The 26,358-nt window shown below is 41.1% G+C and overlaps 1 protein-coding gene across 1 annotated transcript in view; it reads right to left on the bottom strand.

Annotated features, from left to right (window-relative positions):
• The window catches only part of LOC149862922 (uncharacterized), a 30,427-nt gene that overhangs the window by 2,855 nt on the left and 1,214 nt on the right, over positions 1-26,358 (bottom strand). The window contains exons 2-10 of the mRNA XM_090051081.1: positions 26,126-26,264; positions 23,656-23,870; positions 21,506-21,658; positions 20,766-20,914; positions 18,831-18,971; positions 14,823-14,971; positions 7,189-7,321; positions 5,028-5,134; positions 2,696-2,808 (exon numbers count right to left, since the gene is read on the bottom strand). Of these exons, the coding sequence (XP_089907207.1) occupies positions 2,696-2,808; positions 5,028-5,134; positions 7,189-7,321; positions 14,823-14,971; positions 18,831-18,971; positions 20,766-20,914; positions 21,506-21,658; positions 23,656-23,870; positions 26,126-26,165 (1,200 nt within the window). The 5' untranslated portion in view covers positions 26,166-26,264. The remainder of the gene's footprint in view (positions 1-2,695; positions 2,809-5,027; positions 5,135-7,188; positions 7,322-14,822; positions 14,972-18,830; positions 18,972-20,765; positions 20,915-21,505; positions 21,659-23,655; positions 23,871-26,125; positions 26,265-26,358) is intronic.

Genomic DNA, 26,358 nt, shown 5'->3' with positions numbered 1-26,358 from the left:
ATGCGCTGGGATCTCTGTGGGAGCATGCTGAGTTTAAAGTAAAGCATTGTTTTTGGGAAGGTGTGGGGGTAACATTTCTGCAAGCATCCATGATTCACAAGATGAACCCAGAGATTTCAAACAGGAGTCCATAGTGTTAAAATTTTTCTGATGTGTCATGGTCTGAGTTCTTTGCAACAGAAAAAATGCTCTATTATTTTTCCATAGTAAAAATAAACCTGTGAAAACTAAGAGCTGGCTTTTTTTGAAGGGTGCTTTGAGTTTAATGAGGGGTGCCTTGAATTTAACAACATTGAAAACCACTGGCTTAATACCATATAGACAAAATTAATCTGAGACCTTTTTTTATTATGATATACCTATATTTACCCACATCCAAAACAACTTTGAATTTAAGATAACTCCCTGATAAGTATATACTAACGATTTGTACTAGAAATGAGTTATAATTTTCCCTTTATAAAACCCACTAAGTGGAAGATCATCTTAAATTATTCCCTCACCCCAAGGTTACCTTACTGCTGCATCAGGGCAAGCAGTGGTAGGGGGCCAGGTGGTAAGGGAGTTAAGTAGCCTGACCCCTTCACCACATGTCCTCCTCCCACTGCCTGCCCTACACTGGCACCTGCACCCTCCAGGATCTGCTCCCTAGCCAGTTGCCCCCCTGTGGTGCCTGCTTCCCCCCCTGTACCTTGCCCCCTGCCACTTGCCCAGCTGTGCCTGCCCCCAACCACCATTTGTCCCAACAGCAACTGCTCCCTATGCCAGATCAGAGCCAGAGTTGGAGCTGCAGCAAATGCCTGACCACCCCCACTAGCCTTATACTAGAATTCATGTGGTTTCCAACCATATGTTGAAAGGGGGAGGGACTCGTGGATTGGATTAAATACAGTACTAATACAGTGATGCAATGTTTAAGTTGCAAGTAGTGGGAATGCTTAAGCCCCTCTCCCCACTGATTTTATTTTTAAACAGTGTTCAGTTCTAGTCTAAGATCAGTGTAACTTTTGTTTAAATAAAACCAGGATTTTAAATTTAATCTCTATCTTTTTCATATCAGAAACAGAATTAATTTTACTATATAGCTGAGTGGATTTATATTCCATTATAAATGCTCTCAGAAAATGGCAAAGTTTCTGAAGGCAAGAATCCTTACCTGGCAGTTCTAACAAAAGAATAGCCCATAAGTGTTTTCTAGATGATTTGCAGTAAGCCAGAGTACTTTGGTATTTTTTTCCCTTGCATCTTACATCTGAGTATCTTGAATTGAATTTACAGTGCACTGCATAATTAGCAGGGATCCTGGTTTTCTCTGTTTAAAAATCACAAGTCCTCTAATAAAAACACAAATTCTCTTATTAAAGCCTCCAAAACCCATGTTTTTCCATGATTAAAATGAATTGCCACTATATATAGGTATCAGTTGAACACAATGTTTTATTGATATAGTTACAACTTTAAGCAATTTGGAAGTCTACTAGTGCCTCAGTCTATAACAAAATACATTCTAAATACCTATACATTTTGGCATTTGATTTTGGGTTTTTTATTATGGAAAATCAGAGCTACCGCTGCCCCCTTTGCTCACCAGGATGTGGGTCCAGCTGTGGCTGTTCCCCCAACACTGCTTTGCGGTGCCAAGCAGCCCTGATATGTTGGTGCTCTGCAAATGCACATGGCGCCCCATGCCCGATTGTCCTCCTCCTGATTTCCCCCCAGCTCCTTGCAGGCTGGAACTCCACCAGCCTACAAGGGGAAACCTGCCATTTCCTACATTCTTCTCCTGAGAAATTCTGTGTTTTTCTTCTGAAAATGTTTTACCATGTTTTACTGTGGTGAATGGAAAACCCGGATCCCTGGTAATTAGACATTGGCACTAGGGTTGCCAACCCTCCAGGATTGCCCTGGAGTCTCCTGGAATTAGAAATAAATCTCCAGGAGACTGCTGAGACTCACCCAGGAGATAAATGCTAGGGCATTCATTAAAATAAATATTAAATGTTGAATCTGATTTATATAGTAGGGCAGTGGATTTTTAAAATGTAATAGTAATGTACATTTGCCTTCCTGATGTAAAGTCATTAATGTCATTATGTCATGTGATGAAACCTCCCGGAATAGATTCAAATAGAGTTGGCAAGCCTAACTGGTCCATGGAAAGTTGTATAGGAGAGAACCCTATCTGGTGCGTGGGAGAAAACCTCAGGCAGACATCCTGGTAAAGGCTTACTTACTAAAAATTGCTCTTTGAAATGTACAGTCTGCACACTGCTTCTCTGTGGAAGCCATAGGGCAGGAAAATAGCTACTTCTATTGGGGTTTATTGGAGCAATGTCATAAAGGAAAGCAGAGGGTCTCAGGGTATGAACTGCCCTTGTTTCTCAGTTAGGTATTGATTGTCAATATTAACAACAACTTAAATATTGATGTTGATTTTTTCCCTGCTGATTATTTTAACAAAAATATTCCAGCTGCTGGGAAATTCTGAGTAGAACTTTTGACTAGAAGTAGATGTTAGTGAAGTAGATAACACCAGTTCCCCTGTATCTCTTCTGATTTTTGCATGTGTAATTTTATGCACATACGTTATACACCGTATGAACAAAACCCTACATATCTGGATTAATTTATGTGTTTTTATGATGGCACACTAAACTGCTCTTTTGATGGAAAAGCAACAAGTATATAGATTTACCTTTTTCTTTTTCTTTCTAGTTGACTTGGACTTCTTGCCATTCTTGAAAATAGATCCAAAAGTTTCTGAGGAAATCTGGTATGTAACCTTAATGGGTAAGTTGGGCATCTTTGCTGTAGAGACAATGAAAAATATACTCTCCTCTTTTCTAATAAGCAGGTATTCATACTTTTCAACCCTCTACCTCAGCAATATGCCCCAGAACAGAATTCCACCACAAATACCAAATTTCTATAGTGGTTTTGATTGGCCTGTCACCAGAATAGAGATCCTCTTGCCAGCTACTTTGCTTTCAAACAAACACCCACACAGTCAAATGGGTTGCCAACTGGCTGGAGGGCCGCACCCAGAGGGTGGTAGTGGATGGGTCCTTCTCAACTTGGAAGGACGTGGGCAGTGGGGTTCCGCAGGGCTCGGTCCTCGGGCCCGCACTGTTCAACATCTTCATCAGTGATTTGGACAAGGGGGTAAAAAGCACCCTGTTCAAATTTGCTGATGACACTAAGATGTGGGGGGACGTGGGCACACTGGAAAGATGCAACAGGCTACAATCAGACCTAGACAGGTTACAAGGGTGGGTGGATGAGAATAGGATGGGTTTCAACACAGACAAGTGCAAGGTGATGCACCTCGGGAGGAACAACCAGCACCATACCTACAGGTTAGGGAACTCCCCTCTTGTCAGCACGGAGGCGGAAAAGGATCTTGGGGTCATCATTGACTCCAAGATGAACATGGGCCGGCAGCGTGGGGAGGCAGTAAGGAAGGCCAACTGCACCTTGGCATGCATCCACAGATGCATCTCGAGCAGGTCCAAAGAGGTGATCCTCCCCCTCTATGCGGTACTGGTCAGGCCGCAGTTGGAGTACTGTGTCCAGTTCTGGGTGCCACACTTCAAGAGGGATGTTCACAGCATGGAAAGGGTCCAGAGGAGGGCCACTCGTATGATCAGGGGACAACAGGGCAGGCCCTATGAGGAGAAGCTACGGGACCTGAACCTGTTCAGCCTCCAGAAGAGAAGGCTGAGGGGGGATCTTGTGGCCTGTTATAAACTAGTCAGGCTGGATCAGCAGGCATTGGGGGAGTCCCTGTTTCCCTGAGCACCGCCAGGAGTGACCAGGAATAACGGTCACAAGCTGGCAGAGGGTAGGTTTAGGTTAGATATCAGGAGGCACTACTTCACGGTCAGGGTGGCTAGGGTCTGGAACCAACTTCCAAGAGAAGTGGTGCAGGCTCCTACCCTGGGGATTTTTAAGAGGAGGTTAGACGAACACCTTGCTGGGGTCGTTTGACCCCAGTATTCTTTCCTGCCATGGCAGGGGGTCAGACTAGATGATCTGCTCAGGTCCCTTCCGACCCTAGAAACTATGAAACAACTTGTCTTGCATTTAAAGATCCTGAAATTTACAATTCTATACCAATGGATATTTGATTATTCAACAGCAGCAATCCTTCAGAGAAAAAATGTTTGAACTAGATGTTCGACTTCATTAAAATTCTGTGGGTGTGGATGGGCCTATTTGAGCCAGCAAATAGGAAGGAGTATCAGCTCTATAGGAAGGGAGGGAGTTTGAATATGTGCGGGAAAGGATAAAAACAAGGTACAGCAAGAAGAAGCAGATAAGAGTGGTATGGCACTGCAAAGGGCTAGACATTTTAAAATATTTTCACTTAATTTATTAATACTTAGAACCTTTACTTCGACCCAGATCTGTACACTATGCGTCACCATTTGAGGGATCTAGATCCTTGGTGCAGACTTGTTCTTTACATTCACCACACTACAAGCATAGCAAACCTGAAAACAGGTCTCTGTTTCCTTGATGTTTGCTTCAGTGAGAATTCTCTAAGATAAACAAAGTTGTACTATAGTTTAAATGGCACTGAATTTGTATAGATTCAATACAACTTGAACTTAAATATAACATCCATCATTGCCTAAGGCAAAATAAACAATTAGGACGCTGACAGACTGGGAGAAAAATAACCAAAAAAACCCATGTGCTTTAATGGATGCAGCAACGCATTACTGTACGTCAACTGGGCTCTTCAGTGTCTGTAGAGATTGGGTGCTTCAGTGGGGCTTTTGGGGGCTTTTAGCTAAAGCGGATTCAATCACCTATTAGATAAAAACACCAAAAAAGCCCCACTAAAGTGCCCAGTCTCTACAGATATTGGGAAAGCCAGGTGCAATTAATGTACTGCCTTTTCTGGACATGCACTAGACTCCACGTGAAAGTAAAGCACCATTTTTTCCCATGTCTGCAGTCAGCCTTAAATAAAAGGTGAAGTAGTTTTTAAAATTCAAGGATGGAAGTTGGAAACATTTTACCATTTAGTCTCTCCTTAAGAGCATCCTTTACGTCAGCTGAACAAAGTTCTCCAATAGCATTGCCATCCAGGTCTAGTTCCATTAAGTGTTCAGAGTACTTGATTAGGCTGAATTAAAAACAACAAAGACTGAAAACTGTTTTAAGTAAAAAAGAAACAATGTTATACATATGATCTAAGTATTCTAGTGTAATATATAATTAATGCCAAGGACTTTTTATTTTATTTACATAAAATTATCTACCACTATTATTTCAAGGGGGAAGATTAATGCAATGTAATGGCTGTTCCTGCTTGTGTAGTTGCAAATACAAGACTGTCCATGTTTCCACAATAAATCTGCATTCCTGAGGAGGTATACCTTGATTTAAAAGTTTGATTTATAACAAAACTTCATAGATATTTAGGTCAGAAGGGACTAATTAGACAATTTAGTCTGACGTCCTGCTTGACATGTATAGTAAGATTTCACCCAGTTACATTTATCAAGTCAGGAGTATTTTGAAATATAATTGGAGGAAAACAAGTCCACAATTTTTTTTAAAGTACATTATAGTATAAACAAGAGAGAGACTGTGAGGGTAAAATCTAATATTCTGCTGGACATTGTGATGGGTGGGGTAGAGGAAAAGAAAGGTGCTTTCTCTTATCCTCCTTAACTCCCTCACACAGTACAGAACCCTCTGCACTGTAAAAAGCCTGAAGAGAAACAGATTGTGTTCAAAGGGTAGCATATGGCAAAGGGCTGGACAGGGAGTGAAATTCCACGCATCCTGTCTTCTGCTTCAGAGTAGTAGTAGTATCACTACCCACAGCTGGTGGTTAGTGGTGTGTGCGTGTATGTGAGACATTAGATTTGCAGATTGTTTGGTAGATCCACCAGTTACTTTTACAAATCCACTGCATGCCTCATTTTTGGCACAGCGGGTAGCAACCCTACCAAGCAATTTTCTGCTACATCCGTATTCCTAATTAAAAGTTAGAAGCCTATGGGTACTGCAGGCAAAAACAAACAGCAGCAGATAAGAACAACCTAGGAAATAGAGCACAAAGAGATTATAGAAGGAGCTGGAGAAAATATGCAGACTTTTTGTAACACTTTTACAAAAAAATAAGCAAGATCCAACTCATGCCCTCTTTACTCATGCAAATAGTCCTGCTTGCATGACTGAAGTAAGCAGGATTTGACCTTATAGCTGTAAAAAGCTTTAAAGGATAACAAGTGATTAAAATGAAAATTAAAAGTGGATTCCAGGGCTGATTAAAGTATGAGAAATTCTACCAATATTTTGCCCAGAATTGTTAATACCTTTACAGTCATACAAATACTAAATTTGTAAGATTGTTGGGAAATCTTCATTAAAGATTTTCTAATATAAAAGTGGAATTTTATTCATATTTATATTCTAGTGGCAGCTACAGAGCAATATGGTAACCAGAACCAGCAATATAATAACTAACTTGATTCTACAACCTGCTTTACCCTGAGTGAAGTTAACAGGGAGAACAGAAAATGGCATATGAGAAACTGTGTGGGTCAGAAAACCTTCAGTAAATACATAAATAGGTAGGGAACAAAACAAAGGATACAGAAACATCATCCAAAGTGGAGACAAAGACTTAAAGGGCCATGGAGAGCTGTGACTGATGTAAGAAGTCATCTCCACTAAAGAACTTTTGACCCAATCAGAAAGGAACTTAGACTGTGCTAGGGATCAAAGGCACTGTCAGTATGTCTTGGAATTAAGGTGATCTACCTGGCTCTCAAATGATCAAAAATCTTTGAGAGAGGGAGAGAGAGCGTGAGAGAGAACCAAGATTCCAGGGCTAGTACAAATGAGCTTTGTAGAATGAACACATCCACAGTTGCCTTTTTGTTATGTTTCTGTTTTGATGAAAAATAATTCTTTTGGGAGAAGATCATCTAATGCACTGGGAATTTGGACAGAGAGTGTATATGTCTCTTTTATCCATCTAGTGAGTTATTAGGTTCTTACACAGTATCATAAATCATCCCTTCCCACTTATTACATGTTCCACAATTCACATTTAATGAGGGAAGCCTGTGACTACTACTATGTTGTGGGGTTTTTTGCTTCAAAAAAATCTTTTTCACAATCGAGTCAAAGAAATACATCCACATTTTTTTGTTAATAGCTTACTAAATTAAAAACTGCGTGAACTCCAAGACCATATTTTGTCCTCCTTTTCCTCTTCCATCTATGCCATTGTCAGCCAAACGTAATTTAACTAACCATGAACCAATTTCTGGATTCTTTTTTCTTTTTTTAGATCCTTCAAGTAAAAAAAAGTATATGTCAAGATTATATACCATATTAAAGTACAGTTAACAAGAGTAAGCACAAGAGTAGCAAGAGTAAAGTATATACTGAAGAGGTGAAAGGATATACAGGATATATACTTGAAAAAACAGGTAACAATGCACACAAGATAATACAAATGTCCCCTTCCCTACATTAATTTATTCCTGCCCAGTTGCCCCAGTCAGGGAACAAATATGGAGTTGATATATTTACATTTAACGGGATTCAATGATGCTTATATTGTGCATTTATTTCTGCTTATGTATGCATTAGGTTTATATGCTGCCCCAGGCTCAAGGCCTCAGCTTAGGCATAAAATAAGTTGTATTTACTTTTTTTACTGTAATGTTTTAAATAAATATACCACAACTATTTGAAGGCAATAATAAGGCAATACAGGGTTTGGCTCACTGATGATGATGTATCAGGAGGAAAAACTCCACTTGACTTTTAAATTCCAGGATGAGCTGGCATCAGTTAGAGTTATGGAGTGGAAAAACTTTTTTTTTTTTAATGAGCATGTCTAGAGTCAGACAGGCAATAAAAATGGAACCCCATGATGCCACAGATGATAGTGGGAATCATGAAATGCTACCAGCACTTTCTCTCCTGATCTGCATAGTAAAGCCTTAACAGTGATAAAAAGAATTTGCTGTCAGCAGCACATAAAATAAATTAGGATTGTTGAGGAAAGATGAATTTGGTAATCTTAAAAATCAAGGTAAAATAAAAACCACCTGGACTTTAAGCATGAGAAATGTTTGCATACAACATTACAAATCATCTTAATGTGGCTTTTTTTCAAAAGATGGAGCAATTAAACCATCAAAGGAAACAATGTGGCTGTGAAAACAGAGTGCATCCTCTTACAAAATGCAGTTAATTATTTTAGCACTCACTGCCAGTACAAGGCAAGATTGCACTGAATTCAAGAAAAGTTTTTATTGTGAGTCATGTTCTCTTTTTAAGATGCTCTGCTAGGTCTCAGATCAAGTAATTAGAAAAAAAAATCCTGTAAAATAGCTTTGTATTTTCTGACAACCTAATAGGTTACTAAGGAATTCCCCTGATCTCTCAGCATTTATGTATGCAGAACTCCCACTGAAGTCTGTAGGGGCTTTACATGTATGGTGTGTGCAGTGACTGCAAAACAAGGCCTGAAAGGAAGAAAACTAAACAACAGGGTATTTCTGTTGAGTCATGTAGTTAGCTAGGAAATATTTCTCAAAAAAGGGAGTTTTCCAGTATATATATAGATATAGATATATAATATAGATATACTTGCCAAATATATATATATGGAATTAGAAATTACTAATTATATTTTTAAACAAAGTACTTGGCAAATCCTGGACCTGGATTTTCACTACAAGTGTTGATGTGACATCACTTACAATATTAAAGCAGGGCAAAAACATGAGATGAACAGAGTGATATTTTCACAAGGAAGTTGGAGCATGGAGCAAATGTTGTGCAACATTAAGTCCAGTCAGCCACAGTCCTAAAAGGTGCAACATGAAATGTCTGAGTACTAGTTCTCTGTGCAGGATTGCTTGGTAACATTCATTAGGAGCCACAGCACACAAACTATCTTGTGTTCTGGGCAGATGGGGCTCCTTTGTTGTGTAAGCTAGCACACTGTCTGTGTATCTCTCAATGGCCTCTAGATGCTGTAGAAACAACGTAATCATGTGTGAAGCAGAGGAAGAGTGGCTCCCTGCATCCCTTTTTACCTCTTTGTGGACCAGTGGGTATCACAATAATTAGGAATTTAAGAGTTTTATCTTACGTTTAATTTACCAGGTTTCCTGTAGTTTAAAGAGACTCTAACTGTTGGCCTACAAGCCACAGTAGGCAAGGACGTGGGCCTGGCAATCCACATACCACCTGTATATCCCACATGGCAGAGGACCACATACCATCCTTGTCGCCTGTGCAGCAAGGAGTGGGCTGCTGTAAGCAGGCAGTTCTGCTTGTGCAGTGGGGAGGGGCAGAGCTGTTCCTAGAGAGGTGCGGGGCCTGGGGCAAATCAGCTTGTGTGGGGCTCCTTTAACACTGTGCGGGGCCATGGGACCCCCACAAAGGCAGAGCACTGTAGTGCCATAGCAATGAAATTTGGTGGACAAGCTGCTCTGAGCAGACGCAAAGCTGACAGCGTAAGGTGAGAAGGGGTGAGGAGGGGGTAGCAAGTGGATAGACGTTTCTTCTGTGGCATGGGGCTGAGCCGCCACCTCCAGGTGGGCCCTGTGAGTAGGACTGCAGCTGCTCTGCCCGGCTCCATGGGCCCCCGCCCAAAGCATGAGGCCTGGGGAGGTCGTCCCAATTTGCCCAACCCAAGGGACAGCTCTGGGGAGGGGGCTGCTCCTACAGCATGCAGCCTGTATATTATGTGGCCCCCTGTCACAAAGTTGGACACCCCTGGTTTAAAGAACAAAAAAGATCACAAATAATCTAACTTGATATTTGCTTCTTTGTGCCAATAACCATGACATCAGTAACAGCCTCCTAGATTCTGGAGTAGCAGGAATCCATTTTTATGCACAGCTAATACTTAATTGTTGAGCTTCATGCATGTGCCAACATTCTACAGCAGAGCAGTACATGAAAAAGTATAGTTATGGTACCTGCTATTTGGTTTGGGATATCAAGTGTATGGAGCATTATTTTATTTCTGTGGTATCTTTGCAATATTATTGGATGGTGATGTTTGATCTGAGAGCAAAGGGTGTGTAATATTTTGCAAGCAAGCTTGTCTTCCCAAGGCAATAATGTGAACTAGAATGTGATAGTATACAAGAAATAGGAGTTACATAAAGGATATCTTAAAAATAAAAATCAAGGTTTTTGTGAAGAGTAACTAATAACTATCTTCAGCAAATAGAATCTGTGGCTTTAAGTACAGTTCTACTCTGAGAAAATGGCACAATTAGGTTCTATGTCAGCTATTTCTCAATTATTTCATATTCATTCAGTTTACTCATACAAATTTAGTTTTCTAACTGCCATTTCTGCAAATATATCATAGGTATGGAAAGACATGTCAGAACAAATCTCCTGGATCTGGATTCCTGATGATCATATACAAGAACAAAAACCCAGTTTAATTTTCAAATCCAAGGATGAATTGGCATTACTGAGAATTGAGGGGGAGGTGGGGAGGGGGAAGTCTTTACTTGTAAATTGAACATGAAAGTGTTGGGCTCACAAACAGACAATTAAAAATGGAACCCCTTTACGGTCACTTTTCAGAATAGCTGAACCACTAATGTGGTTTTACAATAAGCAGGGTTAAAAATTCCTTAGTAAAAGAGGAACTTTAATTATCAGAAAATGGGATTTTCCTTTATCTGAACCTCTCAACCAAGAAGTGCCAGACCCCAAATACATGTGTATGCCAATTCACTTGTGGTTTTAACAATCAGCTATACAATGGGTCTGATTTGAGTTCTGCAAGTTCACAGCCATGACAAGGGGAGGACTGTTGTTAGGAGTCACTGCCTTCCTCACTGCTTGTGTGTCTTAAATAAGGACCAGATAGAAGTCCTGCTTTGGAAATCAGGAGATTACAAACTCTAAAAGGTAGTTTTGCTTCCTAGTTCTCCATTAATGCACCTTCAAACACCACTTCGCTGTGAATTGTGTCCTCACACACTTCAGAAGAAGACCTTTTTCAAACTTGAGAGCTATTCTCTAGCTTAACCTAAATTGTACAGAGAGCAAGGGAGGAGCAGGTGAGGGGAGGGTGTTATCATGCAGGTCAGAAAGGTCCTTTGGCCTTCAAACTTAGGAGGGGAAGAACAAACCACGGGTTGCACATTCCTTAAGCAATTACTAGAAGATACTCAGAAAATGTAACAATGAATGTGGTATAAGAACCCATCTATAATTGAACCTGACAAAACAGCTATACCTTTTCTTTTTTTTTCCTTACCAATAATACTTTCTGTTGTATTAGACCTTGTTGTTTTGGGGGTAATGTTCACGCCAGAAGCTGCTGAATGCACATTTAAACCTTTGCCTACTGTTTGAAAACAAGAACATCCATTCAAACAGTTGTCAAATCATGGAATTGTATAGAAGTTTTTTGACAATGCAGTATGAACTATTTCATATAAGCTCTCCCATATTTGCTTTGCCTCAAAGACTAAGGAACATTAGCCACAGAAGTATCTTGATAGTTATTTAATTGTTTTCAATCAGAGTAGTTTATGGGCAGAAAAAAATCCAGAAATAATACCCAATTTCCCTTCATTTTACCTCATTCCAACACAAAGCTCTCAAGTTGTTTTTGCTTATTTGTCATGACTTAATTCTTAAGTATAGACTACTAAACTGTTACTATAGTGTGTGAAAATCAGAGTATTTTAGGGGTCACAATGCATCCATTAATATATACGTGCTTGAGCAATGCTCCTCAATAGAGCAGACTCCCAGATTCATCCATTTAATAGAGTTTGCATCCTGTTGTGCCTCTTGTGGTACCCATACCAGTAGTTCCTTGTGGAAATGCTGGCTTTAAACTGTAGACATTGAAGCCCTGAAAGTAGAAAATGCCTGAGAGACACTGAGTTTGGGCATCTTAGCCAGACTGTGCTGCTACAGATGGTTAAATAATGGAACAAATCTTTCATTAACAACGTTTCTTTAAAATGTCAAATGCTGAAATCTGGAAAAACATGGACCACTTTTAGCTGGTTACAAGACAGCAACATTTTTAATTAAAAATTTATAAAATGTTTGTAGAAAATGTTCCATAGCAATTTAGAAAATGACCTGAGCAGCTCCAGCTCCCTAGCACTTCCAGGTTGGCTATGCCAAGGTCATGCCAGCCTCATTCAAGGAGGAGAAACACAGACAGCACAGGTGGCTGTATATCTGTGGCAGGCAAAAATCACCCATCTCTGGAAACTCATGGAGCAAATCAGCCACAAAGGCCCCAGTCTGACTTACTTTCTAAATCTAAATAGACCCCACAACAAGATTTAAACAGGTAACTGTTTAATGTTGATTTCCTTGCACCAAATCATGAGGCGAGCTATGTACTTCTTCCATATACATCTGTTTTTAGTGGTCATGCTTTTTAGGGATAAACACTCAGGCTGTTGACAGATGTGGAGGGAAAAAACCAAAACAAAACAATGTGCTTTACTGGAAGCAGCAGCATGTTAGTTTGACTTGGCTCCCCAGTGTCTGTATAGATAGGACCCTTCAGTGGGGCTTTTGGGTGCTTTTACATAAAGCTTATTCAATCAGGTATTAGACAAAAGTACCAAAAAAGCCCTGCAGAAGAACCCAATCTATACAGACATTGGGTGAGCTGGGTCTAACTCATGTGATGCCTCTTCTGGGTGTGTGCTGCACTTGGCGCAAGGGAATGCACCTAGTTTAAAGTAAAGCCATTTGGGGTGGGGGGGTTTTACATCTATAAGCAGCCTCAGTTACTTAATGGCTTAATGTGAAATCCTGAGACTCCTCTCAGTCAAGGAGATAAATATGTAAATGTTAATGTGTTTTACCAGCACATGTAAACAATAAAGTGTATGTTTGATAAAACATACTGGTTTTATAGACCAAAATTAACCTTATTTATTTTTTGTATTTAGATTTGAATTTCAGATACAGTTTTAACTTTAGCACTTACATATTTATTTTATCAGATTAAACACATTTTTTGATATCTTTCCAGGCATCTGGAAAAAAGAGAAAACACCATAATTTCTGAAGCTAGACAATATAAAGCACATTGTAGAGACAGTGTCAGGTAACTATACAGATTGTTTGAGAAAATAATATTACATTTCAGTACCATTTCATGTAGAGTAAATGCTTGCTCTGGACATAACTAGTTTGCGTAAATATATAAGCAGAAAAATATAAGATCATCATAATGATAATATTCAAGTCAGCTGGTCCGGACGATCTCTACCCTAGAGTTCTAAAGGAATTGGCCGAGGTCATCACGGGACCCCTGGCACAGCTTTATGAGCATTCGTGGTGCTCTGGTATGGTGCCGGAGGACTGGAAGAGGGCCAACGTGGTTCCCATCTTTAAAAAAGGGAAGAAGGAGGACCCGGGAAACTATAGGCCAGTTAGTCTTACCTTGATCCTAGTCGATCCTAGGCAAGCTGTTTGAGAAAATTATTCTGGCACACATCCATGAGGGGCCAGCAGGGGACTGCATGCTTAGGGGCAACCAACACGGGTTCATCAGTGGCAGGTCCTGTCAGACCAACCTGGTGGCTTTTTACCATCAGATCACCATATCATTAGATGCAGGGGTAGCAGTGGACATAGTCTTCCTGGACTTCCGGAAGGCTTTCGACACTGTCTCTCACCCCGTTCTCATTAAGAAACTGGGGGGCTGTGGTGTCGACACCCACACAGTCAAATGGGTCGCCAGCTGGCTGGAGGGCCGCACCCAGAGGGTGGTAGTGGATGGGTCCTTCTCAACCTGGAAGGACGTGGGCAGTGGGGTTCCGCAGGGCTCGGTCCTCGGGCCCGCACTGTTCAACATCTTCATCAGTGACTTGGACGAGGGGGTAAAAAACACCCTGTTCAAATTTGCTGATGACACTAAGATGTGGGGGGATGTGGGCACACTAGAAGGAAACAACAGGCTACAATCAGACCTAGACAGGTTACAAGGGTGGGTGGATGACAATAGGATGGGATTCAACACAGACAAGTGATAAGTGATGCACCTGGGGAGGAACAACCAGCACCATACCTACAGGTTGGGGAACTCCCTTCTTGTCAGCATGGAGGTGGAAAAGGATCTTGGGGTCATCACTGACTCCAAGATGAACATGGGCCGGCAGCATGGGGAGGCAGTTAGGAAGGCCAACCGCACCTTGGCACGCATCCACAGATGCATCTCAAGCAGATCCAAAGAGGTGATCCTCCCCCTCTATGCGGTACTGGTCAGGCCGCAGTTGGAGTACTGCGTCCAGTTCTGGGCGCCACACTTCAAGAGGGATGTCGACAGCATGGAGAGGGTCCAGAGGAGGGCCACTCGCATGATCAGGGGGCAGCAGGGCAGGCCCTATGAGGAGAGGCTATGGGACCTGAACCTGTTCAGCCTCCACAAAAGAAGGCTGAGGGGGGATCTAGTGGCCTGTTATAAACTAGTCAGGCGGGATCAGCAGGCACTGGGGGAGTCCCTGTTCCCCCGAGCACTGCCGGGAGTGACCAGGAATAATGGGCACAAGTTGGCAGAGGGTAGGTTTGGGCTAGATATCAGGAGGCGCTACTTCACGGTCAGGGCGGCTAGGATCGGGAACCAGCTTCCCAGAGAAGTGGTGCAGGCTCCTACCCTGGGGGGTTTTAAGAGGATGTTAGATGAACACCTTGCTGGGGTCGTTTGACCCCAGTACTCTTTTCTGCCAAGCAGGGGGTCGGACTAGATCATCTACTTAAGTCCCTTCCAACCCTAGAAACTATGCAACTAGGAAACTACAATCAAATAGTCCCACCTTCATGCATCTGATGTCCAGTAGCATTGCTGAATTTCATGGTATTTGTTTCCTTATCTCTTGCAAGATTGTTCGCATACACAGCTATTGGCTTGATGAGTTCAAGGGCACCCAAGCATTGCAAGTTGTTACCATTCAGATACAGATTGCTGTGACAAAAACACAATTTATTTGATTTATGTTTCAAATTGAAACTTGTACTGCAACTTTCTTTCCTGCAGTGAGGTTATATTAAAACTCAAGTTACAGTGTTACAAAAAAAATTCTGCTACATTTTATCTTTGTTATCTTATCTTTATCAAGCAGACTTAAGGCTTTATAAGCTTGAATTGGATTTCACTTGTTGACTTCACATGTTCCAAGGTTGATGGGTAAAATAAGAGGGATGTGTCAAAACTAAGTATGACTGAGCAGAAGTGTTGACAAAAGGAGGCAGATGTGGCTCTGAAGACTAACTCAAACTCAAAAGAGTGAGTCCCAGTCCTGAAGACATGCAAATATAGACTTAACCTTAGCTGTCATAGTATCCCCCTGACACCAGTGGAATGACTCATGCTTAAAGCTGAAGGTTTAAAGCAGGTGCATAAAATGCTCTGCAGGACCAGGAGTTTAATTTGACTTTCAGGTTGCCACTTTCATTGGGTTTGTTGTAGAAATGTTCAAAATCCTATATTGTGTCTAAAGGAGAAGGAAAGTAAAATGGCATGAAAACAACTTGCACAGAGTGAAGCTTGTTGCATAATAAAATTCACTTTCTTTCATTTAGATGAAATGAAAAGGTGTGGTGGGCTATAAGGCTTTATCAGTTCTCCTAAATAACTTCAGTACAGCATGCAGGGAAATGAGCTCTAGCCAAAGCTAGCTAATCAACAAGCATAGGTCATACAAAGGTTACAGAAGGCTTATCAGGGATAATGAAAGCTTGATCAGCAAAAATGTCTAAGGCAGAAATAAGGCACTTAAGGATTTCTGAAGTCACTAACAAAATGGAGTGAAATGCCCTGCCACACATCATTAATCAGTGGATTATAGATATGCTGCTCTTGAATTAGCCACAATTTTTTTTCTTATAATTTCTTCAATTAGACTTTTCCGAAAGAAAAAAAATCCGATAATTTCAGTACCACCCCTTCAGGCATATACATTTTGACAGCGCTGATTGCATGTCTTGTATTCTGTCCCTCATATTTATTATACCACCACGCCATTTTTCCCAACAAACTCAGATTTATAGGTAGCATATTCTATCCTGTGCATGCCAGAGTCCAGTAAAGACAATTCTGAAAGTATGAAGTAAAGCATTCTTAAACCACATACCACAGATTATGTGTAAAAAGGGAATAGGGAACAATGATGGGACTGTTTAAAAGCAATGGAAATAGTGTAAATATACCAGTACTCAACGTTTTTCTATAACATGCACTTCTAGAATTACAAAACAGAAAAGCATATTTTATTGCAGTATTTGTGAAATTGTATATTCAGGACTATATCATGCTGTCTGTGCTCCAGCTCTTTCAAAATTACAATTTTCTTCCAGCAAGACATGTCAACATTCAAAATCATGTTCTGCTTTTAAGTTTCAACCAAAAAAAGTCAAGATATCAATAATTTTAAAACAAAATTTTAAAAAAGTTGTAAATCAGCTATGTTATAATGCTGAAATATTTTGGTTTTTTTAAATGAAATTATCCAATATTTTACATTTTGATTTCAGTCCAGAAAAAAAAAAAGAAATAAGAAAACATTTAGCAGATGTGTTAACAATTATACTTTTTGACAAGGCTTTTCCAGTCAAAATAGGACTTTCATCTGCTGATAACTCTCCCAACAGGGAAAGCCAATACAGTAGACCCCATCAATATCTACGCCTCTTCTGCTACTGGTTTGGTAAGAAGGTCCAAAATACAGAGTATAATTCCATTTCTGAGGGCTTGGTGTGGCAGCTATTATATTCTCTTTTAACTACAATGCTTTTGAAGGAATAGGGAGATATAAAGCTAATTGTTGATATAATTAAATCTGTGCTTTTTGGCTAAGTACATGTGACGGGAATAGAGCAGGGCAGGAGGAAAGCCCCAAGAAAGCCAAATGAGGGACCCCAGGTGCAGCAGGAAAATTGGCCAGAGCAGGAAACACACTGCCATGTTTCCATAGTGTGTGTTCCCTGTGGATTGGCAGAAGGAGCACATGGAAAGGTATTTCTCCCAGAGAGTGGCAGTCAAGAGAGGACTCTGACTGATGGACTGAGGTGATGCTAGAAGTCTCCCTTGCTGACAGTGGCCAGTTGCCAGCAGTGAAAGAAGAAAGCGGATCCCCTAGGCACAGTGGTTGGAGGACCACTGACAAGCTTCTGGACACGCTGTGCCAAGAATCACTCGAAGATGGCCAGATGAGGATTAAAGTGGTGGAGCCACTGAGAATCCATCTGTGAGTTTTCAGGGGTAAAGCCCTGTTGCTGCTTTTATGTTCTTTTCTTTTCTGTTGTTTTTGGGGATCATCCTCCCCTCTTCTGGTGCCAGGTAAAGCAGCTTGAGGGAGAGGTCCCCTCATGGAAGGTGCTCAGAGGTTCTGACCCTGAGGAACTAAATCAAGGGAAAAACCCAGCAAAATGGTTTTTCATTTTTGTTTGATGGGCCAAGTCATCCTTAAAGGGGCTGACCTGAATTGATTGACCCAGGAACCTGTGATGCATTGACTTCAAGTGTGTTGGATTATCTATTTAATTATTTGATTAGAATTCTTAAAGGAGTAAGATGAGCTAGTTAACCCAGGAACCGGAGATGCCTTAGTTTATTTTTATTACACACTTGATTATTTGATTGACCTGGGACTGACCTGGATTGATTAACCCAGGAATCCAGGAGAAATTTATTTAAGGTCATTGGTCTGGTGGAATATAGATGGACTGATCTCAGTTGATGGACCTACAAACCAAGGATTGGTTTGATTTAAAATGGCCTCAGGGGGCCTGAGTGAATGGATTTAAATGCCTTGGTATTTATTGGGTCCACCAGCACTTAGCTGCCAGTGGCATCAGGGTTATACAAAATTTGGACCCTGATGTGTGGCATCCAGAAAGTGGTAAGGGTCACGTATGAGGGAAGGTAGAGCCCCACAAAGAAACCCCTCCAAGAGGACCCATCAGTATCCCCGCCAACCCACACATCCAGCTCCCAATAGTTAAAGAACATCAAGATGTGGCAGGTGAGAAAAGAACATCAGAGATTGGTGGTGGCAGTACTGTCTGGTGCCCCAACAGTGTACTCTGGTAAGACATAAAGTAGGCATGGGCCACAGCCATACAGCACCTATTTCTGACACTATAGACAGTCAAAAAGCCCAAAGCTGAATCAATTCAGTCTTCGCATATGAATCTAAGCTGTGTAGACTGAACCAATAAGCAAGTGAACAGCCATTCACTTTTGATTCCAGAAATGCACCCACATGCCTGCAGTGGCCCACGCCAGAAGCTGGGGGAAGGAGAGGCTAGAGTACCCCACCCTGCTTGGCTGGGAAAGACAACTTGGGCCAAGGCTAGCCTGCCTACTCTGCAAGGGCAGTTTGCAGGGGAGGTGCAAAGCATCCTGGGATGCTGGGGGACTGTGAGTTAACTTGAATCTGGAGGGGATTTGGGACAGAAGTTCAATTACCTGATTTAACTTAAATCAGTTAAGTCTGATACAACCATCCGGGTTTATCTTAAACCAGTTTTGGCCATTTTGAAAGTGGTTTATGTTCACTGAACTTGTTGTGTTACAAATTTGAACTGGTTTTCAATCACTTATTCTGGTTTATGTGTCATTTCTGTCCCTAGCCTTTAAAGTATAAATTGAAAATTTAGTAAAGCTCAAGTTACAAAACAATGTGTGAGCTAACAATAACATTATCTTCTGGTAAAAAAAAAAATTATAGGTCAAGTCAGAAAAAAAATGAGCAACTTCTTTAGAAAAGACAGAAGATGCAATCAACAAGCAAAATTAAATAAATTCAGAATGTTAATCTTACCAAATGGCAGTTTGGGCCACAATGGGGCCTAACTCTGTCCCACTTTCAGGTCCCAAATTGCAGTAGCATAGGCTGAGAGTTAAAAGTTTTCTGTTGCCCTTTAAGCCAGAAACAAGTCCATTGATTCTTTTATCTCCAAACCTATAAAAGAGGTCCTTATATGTATGTGTTGACCACTGCCCCCTCCAGAGCACTTTTTCAAATCCTCAAGCATGTATTTAGAGATTATTTATAAGAAATCATCAGTTGGACAGAAGACCTCAGCAACCATCACCCTCCCTCCTGTTGCATAAGGGGTCATTTGTTTATTTGTTTAATCTGAGGAGCTGGCTAAACAGTACCTCACCTCTGTCAGTAAATACCTTTTTCATCTTCATCTGACCAGGAGGCTGTGCTTTTTACTCTCAAATACAGAACAAGCAGTAGTGCTTATTTTCATTACCTGAAGATTAGGTTACTACGGTGAACCATATCTGTGGCTGACTGCAAGGTCTTATAAAAGGCTCACTTAATATATCAGGGTAGCTATTAGGGCAAATCAGACAAATGAGTTTGTATTACACTTAGGACTTGGCTGAGAGACTGTACCTCTCTTCATCATACTGTAACAGTTGCATTTGAAAAAAACGCTGCAGGTAGTCCTCAAGTTAAAAGTGGAGGCTCATTATAAAAGCTTTGATTGTGGGATCTCCTACCAGCATAGATTAAGTTGAGGCTCAATACACTGAAGTATTGAAGCAGGAGCTGTCTCTGTGCCAACCTTCTTTCAGCAACAGCGTCTGCCTACTGACTCAAGAGCATTCTTCCTGCACAAATCATCCCATACAAGAGAATGCTATAAATAAAGACTTCTAGGAGACAGTTTCTGCTTTTCTTAATATTTTTTCCACCTCGATATTCCAGAGAGACACATTCAAAATGTTTCACTAGAAAGAGAGACCACTCGCATTCCAATTATTTTGTTACAAAACCAAAAACATTTTTTCGTGTAATTCAGTTTTTAGTAACATTAGTGAATTAGTAATGGCAATCTCTATCTGGGATTCAGGTGAGAAACAGAAATGTTAGAAAATGAGAAAGTGGGAGTGTCTACATGTGCATTAATGCGCAGTTGCTACTGTGCATTAAGGTTAGTACTTCTAATATGAGGTAGTAAATGCACTAGCGTGCAGTAACACTGTCTTGTGGTCTTTTCGTGACACTTAATGTACAGTAGACTAATTCTGTTCATTAGCATGGCTTTTACCATGACGCACCAATACATAGTAGAATTAGCCTACTGCACATTAAGTGTCTTCTGTAGATGTGCCAAATGAGGATGGAAATATACCCGTGAATGAATTTTCATTATGACGAATGAGGAATGTATAAATCATGGGATTGGAAGGCACCTCAAGGGTCATCTCATCCAACTTCCTGCATGGATGTTGCTCCTAAATCATCCCTATGCCAATCCAAACTCTTAAAAACCTCCAATGATGGAAATTCCACAACTTTCCTGGGCAGTTTATTCCACTACCTCACTGGTCTAGGCAGTGAAGAAGATCTTCCTGATAGCAACTGGTAGTCTAAATCTGCTTTGCTGCAGTTTGAAACCATTGCTTTGCATCCTGCCCTCTGCAGCAAGAGAGAACAATTGTTCTTTCTCTTTATGGCAGCCTTTCAGATATTTGAAGACGGTTTTTGTGTCTGCCTTTAATTACCTGTTTTCCAAGCTAAACATGCCTGGTTCTCTCAACTGTTCCTCATATGACTTGCCTTCCAAACCCTTTATCGTTTTTTTTAACCCACTTGAATGGGAACCAGTGTTTGTGGGTGAGGCTACATTTATATCAGAATTGCTTTACCTTTCAGGGAACTCTGAACATAACAAGCACTGTTCAAACTCACACTTGCTTGCTTACTGGTATGAATGCAAAGCTCCTTTTTACTTACTTAGTATAATCCAGTACAATAGAGCTCAAGTTGCTGACAGGCAAAGCTGCTCCAAGTCGTTCCACAGACCATGCATCTATTACAGTATGTATGATTTCTAGGCTACAGAAAGGGTAGGTGGTACATCCATCCTGCTCCAAAAGCAGTGCCTGGTAATACAAAGTATGAATAAAAAGCAAGGCTTGTTACATAAAATCACACACTTTAACAGGTGCAGTGTGTTCGGCTTTTTTGTGGGATGTTTTTTAACATTTTTAAACCTAATGTTTGTGTGCTACTAGTTAGTGTTGTGAAAGGTTCCAGACTGACAATCCTGGAGACAGATATATATCAAACATGGACATTGCGGACAGTAAGAGAACAGGTTTCTCATCATGAGTCACTGTTTAGCTTAGTGGGACTGCCCCACTGAGTTAATTCATCCATGCACTTGAATCTGTTAGCTTTTCTGCAAAGATGAACCCTGAGTTTATGGTGATGATTTTCATGTTGTGGATGCTTGTCCACTGAAAACTGGGTTTAGATCTCAAAACAATAAATAGCTGAATCATTTTGAGTATATTCAGTCTAAATGTCTTTGTTAGATATTTGAATGTATTAGCTGAATGTGCATATGAGAATCTAAACTTCTGTTTGTTAAATATGGGCATGTGTAAGGATGCTCTAAAGTTGCTTAGTCTGTCAACGTTGCTTTAAATTTCTACTCCTTATACTATTGTTCATATTTTCATTTTACTTACAAGGTTTGCAATATCTTGATTGCTTAGCTGTATTCCCCAGACACAAAGTTCCTTTCCCAACATATAACGTTCATCTCTAATTGTCCTTAGTAAGGGAGTGAGGGAGACTGGCTGCACATCTCCTTTTGAGTTCTCAGAGCTTGTAAGCACAAACTAGAAAACAAAATAATTATATTTTGGTGTCAGAGTAAGCAAATATGCTGAAACATGCTATATTTCATAGATTTCATAGACATCAGGGCTGGAAGGGACCTCGGGAGATCATCGAGTCCAGCCCCCTGCCCAAAGGGCAGGAAGTCAGCTGGGGTTGTAGGATCCCAGCAAGATAAGCATCCAATTTCAATTATATATTGAAGGTGATCTATTAATGCTGAAGTCAAAGGCCCTTAATGTAGTTCTATATGAGAACTGTGCAGAAAATGTTAAATCAGGGGCATCAGACATAGTTTGCATTCCAGGAGTTGCATCCAGGCCATGGAACTGCTGCATCCACCTGCTGGACTACTGTGGGAGTCACCAGAACTTGAGGGTGCAGCTGGGAGGGGCCAGGGAGTGGTCTGTTAGCAACTCTAGGGCCCTTGGGCCCTAGCAGACTTGGTGATCAATGGCAGGAAGGTAAGTGAGGTCTGACAAAGCCCTGACTACCCTTTGGCCACTTTACACATTGCCACCATGGCAGTCTCCAGCTCTTCAGCCACCACCACTGTATGCTCCATGCTGGGCAACATGAGTCAGCAACAGCAGCTCCAGTTCTGACATAGGGCACACAGCAGGAGATGGAGCTGCCACTGCCACATGCACCAGGCAGAAGCTGGATCCACTGTGGTCTTCATCTAACTGGGGCAGCATGTGAGTTTGACACCCCTGTCTTAAATAACTATGGTAAAAGGGACGCACTGCACATTGTACATTTTGAAACAGATTTTTTTCCACCTTCTGCTTTTGTGTTTTGCATATCCAGACCTGCTTACTGATTGGTCTTGTTCACTGTACAAAAACAGGTGTTTTTTATATGGCTGCAGCTCTAGCCTTGGCACCAGAAATAGAATCTATAGAATAACTGTAGGAAGTGTAGGCATTTCTACTACTGCATCTTCTAACCTTGCAGCCTGGAAGGAATTATTTTACTGCCTAGAGTATTCTGTGTCCCATGGAAATATAAAGAAAAAAATCTGAAATTTTTTGAGCTTTAATGTTCCTTTGGCTCCAATGAACTTCTGTTGTGGGAGATCACCAAGGTAATTCTATTAGAAAATATCACAGCATATAGCAGTGCCCGCAGTGGAACACTGGGATCATCCTTCTTGTGTTTATATAGACCAGACAGGCATCTAACAACTTTTATTGTAGCATTTGCAAGCCTCCTTCACATAGGAGTTAAAATGTTTAGAACTTGAATGCCTAAATTGGCTGCTTGAATTAAATTTGTGTTTAAGTAACCATAGATTAGGATTCAAATTGGGAGCAGTAAGTCCTCAGGCAGTTATATGTACTAGTATGGGAAACTATGAATTAAATACTCTTGGCAATTGAAAAAAAAAATAAGCCACTTTTGTCAAGATACCCAGAGACAATCCCAGCGGGGTGCAGTGCCCAGGGCAAAGTAGCCTGCGTGGAGTCCCATCCAGGGCAAAGCAGCCTGTGTGGGCTCCCCCCCGGCACACATATGCCATGCAGTGAAAGCCCTGGTACACTGGATAAGGTGGGATGGGTGGTGGCCAGAAGAGGCTAAGAGCCGTCCAACCTGCCTGGCAGGTGGATGGGCTAAACTGCAGCCATGGCCTCTCCGCTTGGCTTTGCAGGGCTCCCCAAAAGCATGGGGCCTGGGGCAGTTGTCCTGATTCACCCCCCTCAGGGATGGCCCTGGAGATACCCGATATTAGGTTTCCAATTTTGGAGTCCTGATTTATGTTTAACAGGTGATTCAAAACCTATGTAAAAATACACACAACCCTTTCACTATAAAATACAGTGCAAGTCAGTGGAATTTAGTTATTTTGGGGTTTAAAATTCCCTGCCCATGAACATCCATAGCTCTGAGCGTTCTTGATACAGAACTTTAAAAGCACAAAAGAAAGTAGTTATACAGTGAAAGCTGTAGTAGTTCCTGCTCAACTTATCTCAGATCGATATGCAGCATATGTATTCACCTTAGTAAGAGCTATTTCATTCCCTAGGCATCTTTTTAAACTCTGTTTGATTGTGACACTGACAGAGCTTTGGGAAAGGGCACAATGCCTTTCATAGGTTTTCATGAACGTTTTAAGAATGGAGATGTCTGGAAGTGAACTGGCTTTTGTTTTCATTTTCTTTTTCTTCTTTTCTTGCATGACTTGAAGTTTTTTGTTGCCTTTTGTTGCTTTCCCTGAAACACAAAATCCAAGCTTATTTTTATTAAAAACAAAACTGCTATTGAAATGTTAGTGTTATGATAATGCAAAGAACAGTTATGTAAGAGCATGTGTATCTTGGCTCATCCTGAGTTATTGCTGCACTTATATATTGATGTATCGACAAAACAAACACTATTGGAACATTTAAGTACAGCATAACATCAATTTTTCTGCCAAAAGAAATAGTTTAGAAATCATATAAAAATGCAAGCAATGCTTGTTAGCATAGGTCTATGCCAATACCACTCCTAAAGTACTGCATTAGCAGTGCTGTTTCACCAGTAGGACATACTCCTACATAACAGCCAGTACTAATAATACAGTTGTGGTTACAGCAGGGACAACAATAGGGGGCAGAGAATGGGGCAGCAACACTGGAAGGCAGTCAGGATTATGGGGCCCGCACTGAACAGCTGTAACAATACTAACACTAGGAGCTGTCAGGGCAGTGCTGAGCTGCAGGATGCAGATGCTGAGAGGGCTTTGTTTATAATAATTTCTGAAATGAATGTGCAACTTTCTAACAGCAAAGCCTAACACAGAAGCCCATAGACTAACAATCATGAACACTGGAAAACATTTTTACTGTAGTCTCAAAGTCTTGTTCTCATAGTGAACTGTGTGAGGGTCTTAATGCCTCAGAAGTATAGAAACCTGGAGTGAAGAAATCAGAGCTGTGTACCACCCCCCACACCAGTAGGTAACGATAAAGCAAAATCCTCATTATTTTCACTATAATGCAAAGTTCATACTGGATTTGGCATTAATGTTACTAAAGCCAAGTGGAATTTAGAAGGGAAGGACATTATGTAATTTAGACATTAACTGAATGAGCATCACAGGTTTTACAATGCATTACCCATGTTTATAGCAACCAAGAGAGAATCCAAGATTTAATTTAGGATGGAGAAGGAATTTTGTAAAGGTTTTTCATTCCTAGACAGAATGTTTTAAATATCTAAGGCAGTGATTCTTAACCTTTCTAGACTCAAGGCCCCCTCAGAAAATGCCAACTCTTAGCTTTCACTCATTTCTTAAATGCAGAAAAATAACAGAGTAAAGCTTCTGTTGCAAAGAACTGAGAAAGACCATGACAGTCAGCATGGTTTTGACTCTGAAGATTCCTATTTGAAATCTCTGGGATTACCTTGTGAATTGTGTGTAGGTGTCACCACACCTAACAGTGTTAATGGTGCATGGCTCCCTGCACCACTCTTAAAAGGATATGATAGTACTGAGTGAGAATCCCCAATCTATAGCAAAGCATTGTAGCAAGCCAACTGTTGCTGTTGGTGATTCAATCCCACATAGGCCTGAGTGTATTCTGCTTGTTGCCAAATCTTAACACCCCTTGTAGTCCACCCGTGATGCGTCTTCTTTCTCCTCTTCTTCCTGTACACACAGAGGTGTAACAACAGCGCCGGGTGCCCAGGAAAGTGGCAACACACAGGAGTAGCAGTAACTTCTGGCTGCTGCTATGCTGCCAGGGTGGCTGTGGTGGCAGCAGTTTTTTCCACTTTTTCCCTCTCCCAAGTTGGTGCCTGGGCAGCTGCCATGGTCATCCCCCTTTCCCTCCATCCCAGTTATGATACTGTGTACACACCCCTCCATTTGAAGCAGAGTCCAATCCTAAACCCCAGATTGATTTGCCAGTTCAGAATATACACCTGAAGTTTAATTTCACACCTGGATCCTTGACTACTATGAGGCTGCTATAAGAAAAAACATTTTCCATAGTTGGTGACATTAAACTAACTTGATATTCCCTACCATCTACCTCAAAAAACCCAGTAGAATAGACTTGATGTTAGAAATCTCTTCTATTCAGTTAAATCAGCTTATCATAAAACACATTTGTCATAAATGGTTCTAACACTGGTGGCCTATGAAGTGGAACTGGTAGTCTGTTTATGGTAGTTTCTTTTGTGCTTCCTGTTGTTTTACCGTGTGACACTAATCAGCACCTATGCTAGGAGCATGAAGGAATATCTCCCCTGAAAAAAGCTAACCTGAGTTTACTATTTTATGAGTCATCTATAAAGAAAAGATAGTCTGGGTTTTAATTAATGCCAGAAGCTTGAATTTGAAACTGGGGATGGTAGAGACTAAAGTCAAGCTGCTGAACCCAAGATACTGTCTTCTCTGCTATTTTAACTCCTTTGTTAGCCAGCCTAAGAAACATGTTTTCTCTCTTGCACTGGAGACACGTGCTTTGCTGTTTTCTTACTGTTTAACGTCCCGTACAGGTTCTTGAGAGCTGCAGCCATGGAACTAGTGTAGAGGTATGAGGGTCTCTGACTTGATGCTTTTGGCCTCACACGGGTCTCGGATTTTCCTGGTTCCAGGGTAGTTGTACAGGCTGTAAACTGGGAAGTAAAGCCTGCTGGTTAGAGTGAGAAATTCTATGGTGGTATCTTTAGAAAGTGGCCTCTTCCTGAGCCCTCCCTTTGGTCACTGGAT

This window comes from Crocodylus siamensis, chromosome 6, assembly GCF_052110815.1.
Source record: "Crocodylus siamensis isolate JL-2025a chromosome 6, ASM5211081v1, whole genome shotgun sequence".
NCBI lineage: Eukaryota > Metazoa > Chordata > Crocodylia > Crocodylidae > Crocodylus > Crocodylus siamensis.
This window is presented reverse-complemented; position numbering and strand designations above follow the sequence as displayed.